General features: G+C 39.0%; 1 protein-coding gene across 2 annotated transcripts in view; it reads right to left on the minus strand.

The window, feature by feature from the left end:
- Positions 1 to 12,137, minus strand: part of LOC145988907 (huntingtin-interacting protein 1-like) — a 145,484-nt gene that overhangs the window by 80,196 nt on the left and 53,151 nt on the right. For both annotated transcript variants that reach the window (XM_083124199.1, XM_083124200.1), the window contains exon 2: positions 1,510 to 1,573. In XM_083124199.1, the coding sequence (XP_082980325.1) occupies positions 1,510 to 1,573 (64 nt within the window). The remainder of the gene's footprint in view (positions 1 to 1,509; positions 1,574 to 12,137) is intronic.

Below are 12,137 nucleotides of genomic sequence, written 5' to 3' on the forward strand. Positions count from 1 at the left end.
CAACCCGGAAATGTAAGTGTAGCTGTAACTTGGCATTCATGAAGTAAACTTGCAAGATTTATGCGGAAATATCCCACCATAAGTGATGGATATTTGGAAGAAATTAAAGAGTTCTACATACTTTAACGTCTCACGCACTTTTACTTCTTACTCTTCTGTTACATACCATGAAGAAAATACAACTTATTAATTAGATATTTTCATTGATATTTGTATATAGGGAGGAGGCATTAGTTTTGGCCACTTTGCTGTTCATATTTCATTGGTAGCTACGTAGGTGATCTAAAGCCAATCAGACAACAGCTTACATAAATCAGTGTAAAATAAGCTTTCCAATTGGATATCCAGGTTTCCTCTTTGTACTTCCTGTAGGAAGTAAGCTTGTTGCAAGGAAGAAGCTGCTTCTTACAGTACAATTTCTTATGCATTTTCGTAAGAAAAGAGAGAGCTACAATAATGTTTTCCACAGTTGTTATATATATCAGAAACATATAATTTGTTCAGAGGTAAGTTTAAATGTTAGAATTGTAGTATTTATATCCTGAAATAGAAATAACCACAAAACAGTATGTGCAGACCACATGGCCATTACTAAATGCAGGTTTGTAAAGATTCTATGATTATGGCCACTGCAGAAAATGATTGCTTTGATTATATAGAAAATGATATTTCAACAATAAAAGTGAATGACATTATGGGTAAACTGCCGGAGCCTATCCTAATACAAGAGGGGCGACACTTGATAACAGAATTTCCTGGTCCTGTTAACACACTGGAAACACAGTAATTTTCTGTAGAACATTATTGCCAGTGACCTTGCATTAGACATATAATTTCCTCGTGATATAAAGCTACTATCTAATGTGTGAAAACTTTTTTCTCCTTACTTTTATTTTTGGAACTGACATTTTGTTGTTTTGTTTACTATGGAGTGACCTGAGAAGTCTGGAAAAGTTAATTTATGTTGTTCAACTACATTTACACTATGTTCATCCATAGAAAACTATGTTATTTACCTTTAACATATTGTGTTTCGTCTGTATTACTTCATTATTTGTTCATAGACAAGGTGGCCATAAGTGGGGAAAATGGATGGCCATGACTGAAGAATAGTGTCACGTTTGGTTAATATTTTTAAAACTTTTTTCTGTCTAACTTGTTTGTATTTGTTAAGCTTAGTCATAATGTACAGACTCTGTACCAGTGATCATATTTTTTGTAAGCCATCAATAAAATTATTATCATATTAAAAGTTGTATACTATTGTTGATTTTCCTTAAGATGACCATAACTAGTTCCTCCACCCTATTTCAAGATTTAGTTCATGGAAATGTTAGGTCATAAGCGCATATTTTGGTTATTCCTTATCATAATCATACACAATGTAAGGATTCAAAACCTTGTTGTAAAAATGAACAGAAAGAGCCCTCTATCTTATAAACAACAAAAATGTTACATTAAGATCTTACTAAAACATTCCGTACATTTTTTTTTTTTTTTTAAGGATACTCCTAACATGTTTTTCCTTAACAGGACTCTCATGCTGATTGATGGCTTTTGAAATACTTAAGGACTGAAATGAAAAACAAAAAGTATATTAATATGCTGGCATATATAACAAAAGTACAGGCACAAGAAAAAGTACATGGAAAAGGCAACAAAATATGTGACAGTAGCATTCAATTTGTAATCGGATGATAATTAATGCATTTTTACTTGAGTCGCAATCTCTTCAAGCAAGTATTTCAGTGGTTCTGCAACAAAAGACAAAAATATCCTGTGCTACTTCAAATTCATGTATTTCACACATTTTGCATATTTTTATTACTGGAGGGATATTCCTCTTTGGGTGTTCCTTGTGAGTGTCCCTTTATTCATTTTATCTAATCATCATTCATCCTCCTCATTGTGATTAGATTTAATTACACAACATTTTAACTTTGTAGCATTTGCAGTTTTCTCAATAGTTAAATAACAATTTTTTAAAATAATTATTATATTTCTTCTTTCATTTGTAATGATAGGTTGCTGTTGTTTGCAGAGGATAATTAATGAACATGTCATGCTTTCTTCTGGTGATGTTGCATAGGGTGCACAGTGGGGAGGAGGTTGTTAGAGGGTGAAAAGCAGCCACCCCCTATTTTCATCTCTTCACCCTTTGTGCACCCCATATTTCCTCTCAATGTTCGTAACAGGCCATAATATAGGGTGTCCCAAAAATTTATACACATTTTGAATAGGTATTGATTACTGCTACAACTGTTTCAAGCATTGCCATTGGCTGGTAGCTTTTTGGGGTAGTAAATAATCTGTGGTGGTTAGTTTAGGCTAGTTGGGTTCTGTTCTCTTAGAAGAAGATGAAGAATGGTTGAAGCAGCAATACCGACCTTTTGAATAATTATGAAGACAATGCTGATTAAGGTACTTCTAATTTGTATGTAAAAATATTTTAAGTTCTCAGTTGTTTGAAGTGATGGTTATTCTGGTCCTGCTAATAATGGAAGCAATGGAATAACTAACATCACGACTGATGCTATGAGGGTAACTGCAGTAGTCTCCGAGCAATAGATATAGTGAATAATTCACTTCTTGACAGAAACAGACAAATTGACCGATCGAGAAGATGGACATCGCAGCAAGTAGGTAATTCACTGTTCTTTCAACTGGTCAATTTTCATATATTTAGCTCGAGTGCTTAAGGAGATACTGCAGCAATAATATATGACGATTGTTCACTTTCATTTCCTCTCCACCAAGACGGGGTAAAATTTAGTTTTATTGATTGTTCAGAACATGTATTTTCTCTACATTTGAGTTTTTAAAGTCAATGTTATGCACACATAGACTAATCGGGACTGGACCTACAGTTTAAAGTGGAATCTGAACCACTATGTGCCTCCATCGGGTATTGAACCTGGGACCCCTTGATTACAAGGCAATGATGTTACAACTACGCCATCGAGGAGGCACTATTTTCTCTACTTCTTCTAACTTCGTGAGTTCCTTCAGTACTCATGCAGGGTGGCTACTCTAGGACTATGATAAAAATCAAGTATAATTCCCGGTTTTCAAGGCGAACTTTCCAAAAATTCAAGCAGATGTTTTCTCTATTTCAACCTTACGTATTACCGCCTCTCAACATCCACACACAAATATCTTCATATTATAAGGGTCTATGTGATTCCAACATCCAAAAATTATAATTCAATGAAACAGTATACATAATATAATTAAAATATTTAATTTAAGGTGCCGAGTTTCTATTTACAATTAGAGGCGCAACCACGAATTTTTGTCTGAGCGGGCGGGGAGAAAATGCCAGGATAAACATACTAATAATAATAACAAGTGTTAATAATAATGTTATTATTATTATTATTGATTTGTTCTGTTTTACTTCGCTTCTTGTGCCATGTTTGGCTAATTTGCGGATGGGGATGAGTGATATGATGAAATTGATGAATGGATAGTCACAAACATTCATGCCCAAGCTGGGATTCGAACCCGCCAGGTCCAATATTGTTCTTGTTATTATTATTAGTAGTAGTATCAAAGATGTTATTATCCTCGTAAATTATGCAAAAAGGGGGTAGAAGTTGCTGCTAAAGCATTTGTGTTCGAACAAACGATTTCAATTATTTTTTCAACACATGGCACATTAGTTCGGGTCCCACTTTAAACTGTAGGTCCAGTCCCGATTATTCTTTCTGCGCATAAAGTGGACTTAAAACCACAAATCAATTTATTGATTTTACGACATTTTTCATTTAGATAGTTCGGCACCCAGGGCCGACTCCTGCCGCCCCCTAGCTATGGTTATAAACTTGATAAGATTAAGAAAAAGAGGAATTGCGAGCGAAGCGAGCAAGAAAATTTTACGAAAATAATTTTTATTTCATAAAATGTGAATAGGATTTGTATTAAAAAAAAGTTGTAATTTTTCACGTCTACCGAGAAAAATTCAAGTAGAATTCTCGCATAATTCCAGGAGCCAGTTTATAGATGCCACCGGAAGAAATGCCCGAGTGCACTTTCCTCATTAGCCCCATTTAGTTGGCTGCACTTTTTGACATTCGGTGCAGTGCAGGTGTATCCAGTGTCAGGGTGGTTCAAGGAAATGATGTTCAACCAACTAGATGGAAAGTGGTGTTCAAGTTCAGAAGATTCAACAAATGCCTGTCTGCTGCTTTAAACGGTCATTTGATTAATTAATCCTCACCACGTGACCATACACTACACATACAACGACCCAGAACGTAGTGCAGACACCAAATACACTACTTGACTCCAAATCAACGAACTAGACGATTCGGTGTTGCACCGTGCAACTAACTAGATGCTTCGGTGCAAAGGAGGAGGGGAGGGGAGGGCGCGAGCTGACCGGAAGAAGGGAAAGCTGCGCGGGGACTTTTCATCCAAGTTTTTTTCCTTGTGGTCGCTCAATAGTAGAATAAGTTTAGAATGGTTTGAATTTCTGTGGTAAGGAAGATAATGTTTATAAGTTATAAACACTATACACTTTTTTATTGGGCGAACTGAAAATAGGTTCTTTTAACAGTAGCACCTTGCGTCTGCTGTCAAATTACCAAGGGGGGTTCAGGGGGTACAACTCGATTTACGGGGGTACAGTACTCCACTGTTGTGAACGACTAAGGTTAGCGTCCATTTGGGCGCTACTAGTGGCATCTAGCGGCAGTCATTTAAAACTCTAGGCCACGGCGGTTCAAGTAGTGCAACTGGAGGTGATTGGTTGCACAGATATAGAGCGACCACAAACAAAATAACCTTCGCCTGAAAGTCTCCGCGCGCCTCCCCCTTCTTCCGTTCAACTTGAACCATAAGGAGGCATGCTCCACTTTGCCCCTTCCCTCCCCGCGGGAGTACGGTGCACAGGAGTCGCGGGTCTGCGCAGGCTTTTTTGCTTCCGCTATATAAGGTTTTTAAATCGGGTCATTCTTTTTTAAACACACTGTATATCTATAAACAAGCAGAGTTGAGGAAACTAATAAGCAAGTTCATAAGCCACGTGTTTCTATTTACATCGACTTGGCGAACAGAGAATACTATGCTTCACAGTACGCTGCGTGAGCTAAATCATTTCTACACAATAGTCATCAATGATAATTGATAACATAATATACACAGTTCATGGTTGCACAAATTCACATTTTTGAGATCATGTCACATTCTATTTATTTCTGTTTCCAACCTCTTCGCGGAACACAGTTTGGGAACCGTTGCTATACAGTGCATATACGGTCCGTGCCTGTAGATGAGAAAGCAAGCGAGAATGGGGTGTGGCGTAAATGGGCGTGTCCTGGTGTTAGTGCAATGGGTTCTCGACAGCTGGACTCGGCTTGACATCATCATAATGAAGTGAGCGACGTCTACAAGAACAGCTGGGGAAGCGAGTCAGTGTGCCGAAAGACTGACATGCAGCCACGATGGTAGCAGAAAAGTGGTCCTCACTTGGAAAATCTAATGAATACGTGCGTTCGTCATGGCGTGTCGCTTCTTGCAGCTTCCTGGCAAATAAAAACAGCGGTCAAAGTCTTACACTACTCCTATTGCAGGGGATAACTGCTGAACGTGTCTTGGATCATCTTTTGGTGTTGCACAGGCGGTACCAAAGGGGAGATGGGGGAGAGGCATTGATAGAGGATGTATCCCATACTTTAATCTCGACAGCTTCTTGTGCACCACCACAATTCGTCTCAATACAGGGTGTCCGCAAAAAAATGTATAGGCTCATGTACGCAATATGTTCTACGAATTACAGTTTTTCGAATAAAGTAACCGTAAAAGTAACTCACCCGCAACACTGTAGGAAAATCTAGGGTTTTCACCCTCACGCAAGTGTGAAACTACCTTTACGTAGTTATATAGAAGCGCCGATTTTCACACGAAAACGCTGCTGGTTTTCTTCCGTATCATGGCTTCCCCTAAGTAGCCTCGAATGATTTCGATTCTACCCCTCCTCTATTCCTTGCCAATGTAAAAAAGCTGCAGGGAATGCAAGGATTTGTTTAGCGCACTCCCCAGGGTTGGTAGTAGTCAACAGATATGCAGGGTGGTGCAAAAGTAGGTTGACAGTTCTGCCACGTAGGTTTAGTATTCTTTGGAATACCTTCTCTTTCACCACACCCCAGAAAAGAAATGCGTGGAGATCGCAGGGGGCACTCAATGTAAAATACAAAAGACAGACTGTCAACATACTCTTGCACCACTCTGTATTCTCTGCAATGCTGACCAATATTTGCCAGTCATGTGTTGAGAAACAAGGGAGGGAGATACAGAATGGAATATTGAAATTCTTCAGAAAAATGCACACATGGACAAGACACAGCACGAGCTTCACAGAGGATTATACTGGCTGTGAATTCCGACACCAGAGCCTCGTTAGTCTGCAAGAATTCAGAATTTTTCGAGTTCGAGTCCCGGGATAGGTGTTTATTTGTGTGTATTCCTGACAGACACTTATGAACTGGAGAGATCAGTAACTTTTATCCTATTTCGTTCTGTCGAGTTGTCAGTGTGTACCTAGGTGGTGTTGCCAAATGGCTTATTTATAGAGTTTATAAACCTTCAGTTGTTGTTGTAGTGTAGTGTAGTTACGGAAGTTAATGATATTGATATACTGCGTATATTCATTCGAAACAAATATGGAAATGATCCGTAAGGGTAGGTCTTTTTAATACGAGAACTTGCTTCAGACAGAAGTTACTAATGTTGAAGTAATGATCTATAAATTTACAATAATAAATTAATATCAACAGGTAGTACTAAAACATTATAGACCTTGACCTGTTGCTCAAAAATCATGCTCAGACACGTAGTTCCAAATTACGATTTCATTTCAATCTCTTATAGTAGGAACGTGAAGTTTTCGTTTTAACGATAACACCGAAAAGTTGAGGAAAACAAAATAAAGTGTTTAAAATGTATTTTGATAGGTCAAGGAGGTAAGTTTTAGGTGTTTCGAAATCGCGATATAACGCGAATTATGCAAATTTTCAGAATATTACCAAATTTTGCAGTTTAATGCGAAAATCGTCGCGGAATATGCATTATAAACTGGCGATAACATTTCTTCTGTTCAAAAAGAACTACCTAAAGCGCTATAGATCTGTCATTTCTAGTCTAGCTGGTGGTAGTTCGATTCAAAACAGATTGTCACGCTTCATTTATTGTAGTTGGTCGCAGACATGACTGACAGTGTTTACTCGTCCCGAAAAGGAATTGGCTGTGGAATCTTCCAAGGGAAGTTTCGTAGGAACGGGAAAATTTTCAGGAAGGAGCATCAGTTATGTTGCAGGAGAGGTTAGGGAAGGAGGTGTATGTGCGTGTACACAAAACCGTATTTCGAGGAAGAAATGTGGTCATTTCTCGCAAACGTAAGCCTAAAATTTATTCTTTTTGTCATTAAAACTAAATTTGCCTCAATTTTCCAGAACTAAAGCAATGTGAAAACCTTGATCATACGCGCAGAAGGAACAGTAAAAATGCATGTAAACATAACACAATTTTAAATTAATAACAGCGAATTTTGTCCTAAACCGCGAAAAATAACATCGAAATTTAGGGAAAAATAAAACGAAAACTCCATGTCCTTACTTATAGAAGATATTTATTTTACTTAATTTGGTAAAATGTTTACTCGGTCAACGTTCATCGCATTACGAAGGGGAAAATATTTGTTGAGCGTGTAGAATACCCAACATTTTATCTCCTTTCATATGGGCCTCTCATTAGAATCAGGTGCTAAGTTGTTATTTACATGGGATCTCGAGTTCGATTAGGCACATTTGCAGTGATTTGGATCGCACTATAGATCCAGTCCCAATTATCGTTTGTGCACACACTACATGAGGAACAGAGGACCCGAAACTGCTCCCCCCCCCCCCCAACCGACCGACCTTTCTCCGCGGCGAGCTGAGGAAAGAGGTCTGTCCGCTGAATGGACGAAGGAAGGGAAAAAAATTATCATCACGCTTATAAGCGTATTATTTTACTTCTTCTCTTGGAAATATCAAACTTCCGATAGCGTACAAAAATACATGAACGGAAAGAGGACACGTTGATTTCAGTTGTAGTTGTAGGAAAAGTCGAAACTTTATAAATAATCACTCATCATATTTTTTTACAGATCGTATCTAGCTTAATAATCAACTTAGAAAAACCGCTTCCACTTACAACAAGGGGAGAGATTCACACTTTCTTATACTGTTTCGGTTTTCTTTCTTGCAGTGCATATACCGACGATATTTAATTAAATGCATACCTGGTGAGAAACTGTAACTCTTCGCCTTAATCTAGAAAAAAAATTAATCAAAGTCTCAAAGTGTTGTGTTTCGACATAAGAACTAATAGAAAAGAGTTTTAAGGCCCCATTTAACATTATCTACGATTGTTTTTTTTTTTTTAAGTTGGCAGTATCTCGTCGACTCTACCATATGTCATACGTGTTGCGTATGGGTCTCACTGCACACCACTGGACTAACTATAACTTAAGTTACGTTCCTAGTTTGGATGGGTTAATCGTGACGACGAGGAGGGTTGATCGACTGATGAAATTCCCGACCACGATTCGAATCTGGGAGTTCTCGATTCGCAGTACGTTACGCTGAGCACTCCGCCACGGAGTAACTGCCACTGGGTTAACTTTTTGAACAAAGTAACTGTAATTCAGTAAATCTTAGCCATTATCTTTTCGAACACTTGCATGTGAGTTTTCATACTGGTTATGACGTGCTTTCGTCTATATTACGCGAACAAGAATGCACGATTGCAATTTTGTACAATCCGGTCAATTCACAACACTCGCACGTACGTTTGCGAACGGGTCATCTGCAATTGATTTCCCCGTCCCATCCCAAATGAATGTATATCAGTTCATCAACATTCAAGAGAGACACACTTTCATTCATGCCTGCGTAATCGTCTTCCTCCCTAGCCCGCGACCTTCAAAATAAACACCTTGTGCAGTGTTGCCAAACCGATACATAAAAAAACTATTTATTTTTATTAAGCATCGCTTTCCTGGCGTAACTTTTGGCAAATTGCAACGACGAGGATAAGTGGTGATTGTATTAAATTAATGAAGGAACACAAAGAATATCTGTGCCCGGAGAGCCAGAAATTGGCATTGGAAAATGGATTTCCGCCTTGCTTCTCTTAAAACTCCCTTTTTGGGTCTTATACTCAAGGTGCAAGGTACAAAGTACCACTGATCTAATAGTTGTATTACACATGTCAGCTTTCAGTGCAGAAAGCCCTGATCAGATTGCCCCGCGGCGTCACGTGGGAAGTGATGCCCAACATTCATGCGAGATTCGTTCCAAAATTGAAATATAAACAGAGCTGTGAATTGTGAAAAATGTGCAAAAGTAATTAAGTGTGTCTGTGTGTGAATATATTGGTGTTCAAAGGCTCTTTAACCTTGTAAATGTATGAAGAGGTTTTCTCGGGCAATCAACCAGGTGATTACCGGATAAGCTTCCGAGCTTTCGAGAATTAACGTCACACTCATCTTCCGGGATTGAAGTGGAGAGATGATGATAAACCTTTTTCGAACAGACCTCATCTCCAGGAAGATATCAACTCGGGGCAAGCCCCGGCCCCTATTGACCTATTGGGTGACATGAGTCAAGGCAAGAGCTTATAAAACCTTTTCCTGCTTCCCCAAAAATAGGCAATAATTAGGCTGGAGAGCTCAATGAACTAACCAATCTCTAACTACGCAATGGTAATGATCAAGATACCGTCTTAGCTTTTCTTGAAGTGCAGAGATGTGTCAGGTAAGGTTATATGTATTTGGTGCGGAAGGGGTCCGGTGTAGGTGGCAGGCCAATCAGGTGGCGTTGTCTGTATTGTATCCTTCCGCTATCGTTACCACTGTACATTTGCTAACCAAGGAAACATTCTCCATTTATTTCAACGTCGGTTGGATGAAAAACTGGTCGTTTAAAAGTTTATAAGAGCTTACGTGCTTTACTCGCACAAATAAGTTTCACAAATATATGTGTCCTACTATAATCAAAAAAAAGGATTAATTCGACTCATTAAATTGCGAGAATGCTAAAACAGTTTGTTTTACAAAGCAAATCTTTGAGTCTGAGCAAATAAGATGTGAATATGTTAATTTAGTTATTTCTGATTGTCACTTCTAAAAGTGTGAGCCACAGTACCTCAGTCTTTAGGGCGTCTGATTACCATGCGAAAGACCAGGGTTCGATCCCCTGCGGGGAGAACCGGGATTTTTTTCAAAGCGCCTCTGGCGCCCACCCAGCGTCATATAAAGTGGGTACCTGGGGAAAACTCTGGAGTGTAAAGGCGGCCAGGGGCGTGGTGCTGATCACATCAGCCGCACCTTCGGCCGTGATCAAGAAAATGTAAGGCCCTAACTCCACACCCTCTGTACGCCTTCATGACGTGGTGCAAAGCACATGGGAGAACTTTAGTACTTTCTTTTTACTTCACATTTTTAAAAGTGTATCAGTAAAATTTATATCGATGTTTTATCGACGTAGTCAAAAATTTTATTACTGGTACATCCCTAATATATATACAAGCTTTACCGCGAACATGTGTGTTCTACACCTAGATATCAATGTATATTATATCGCATAGTCCAGCGCCATAGGTTTGCCTCTGATTGGGGGGGGGGGGGGGGGGTGGCAAAAGAATTGATGAAATTTCAGTCGGGAAAGAAAAACCCCATTTTATCTGTTTTAGTTTCATTGTATTGATGATTATATATATATATATATATATATATACAGGGTTATTCATAAGTCAATGTCACATTTCGGAATTTTATTGTGAAATAAGTACATGACATATCAGCATGAATGATATAAGAAAAGAAAGACAATCTCAAAAAGTTTGTTTGTCATACCTTACAAGTGCTCAATGTGTGCACCTTTGGTTACACGGGAGACATCCAGGCGATAGTCCAATTCTGCCCAGTCCAATTCTGCCCACACCTGCACCAGCATGTCACGGTCTATCGTTGCTATCACTGCTGTAATGCGAACTCGGAGGTCGTTCAAATCAGCTGGAAGCAGTGGAATGAACACCCTGTCCTTCACATATCCCCAGAGAAAGAGATCACAAGGTGTGAAGTCTGGAGATCTTGGCGGCCACCGAAATGCTCTCTCGTTACCTGAGAACGCCATATTGTACACTGCTGCCGCCTAACGGCCAACCGCGTCACCACAACATGCTCTGTTCACGTGACACAAACTTTGAGAGTTTCTGATTCCATACTTACATGAATCGGACTCGCACGTCTCATACATCACGCACACGATGTTCCCCAAATGTGACACTGACATATGAATAACCCTGTATATATATATATATATATATATATATATATTTCAGCAACATAGAGGCACCATAACAAATAAGTAAATTGTCTGAAATGCGCCGCGCTTCTTTCCCTCCAAACATTTATGTTCATGCATTTAAGATAAAACTGTTTAGCAGCAAGAGTCTGTAGTACTTAGTAGTTATAACTTCTCTCTCTGGCAATTTACAATGCATTACAGAAAACAAGAAAACTGCGAGCGAAGCGAGCAAGAAAATTTTTAGATCCAAATTTTTGCAAACTGAAAACAATATTGATTTATTATGGCACAAAAAATTTCATGGGGCACCATGGCATTCTCTTTTACAATTTTCTTCATTTAGATCGTTCGGCGCCCAGGGCCAACTCCCGCCGGCCCCTAGCTACAGCTCTGAACTTGACAAGACTAAGCCAAGTAGACATTGCGAGTGAAGCGATCAAGGAAATTTTACGAAATGGATTATTATTTGTATAAAATTTGTTATTGAGGGGGTCAATTTCCCTTTGTGACACCCTGCAGGTGCTCTTGGCCGTATGGAAGAAATAATGCAAGACGTGAAAACTAATTCCATCTTGAGTATCCCTTTGTCCTGCTATTCAAAGATTCTACTAGTCTTGCTTTCTTTCACCTCAATGTTTGCCCCCTTTGCCCCACTAGAATTGATTTCCGTCCAAGGTTGGGGAGAGGCAATGCTCATTGCCCACCTGCACTCCTATCCCCCATAGTCACTTTGAACTTTAATCCGCGACTTGAAAATACTTTATTCTTCTTAAGAGTATAATATCG

Source organism: Lepisma saccharinum, chromosome 6, assembly GCF_977018435.1.
Source record: "Lepisma saccharinum chromosome 6, izLepSacc3.1, whole genome shotgun sequence".
Lineage (NCBI taxonomy): Eukaryota > Metazoa > Arthropoda > Insecta > Zygentoma > Lepismatidae > Lepisma > Lepisma saccharinum.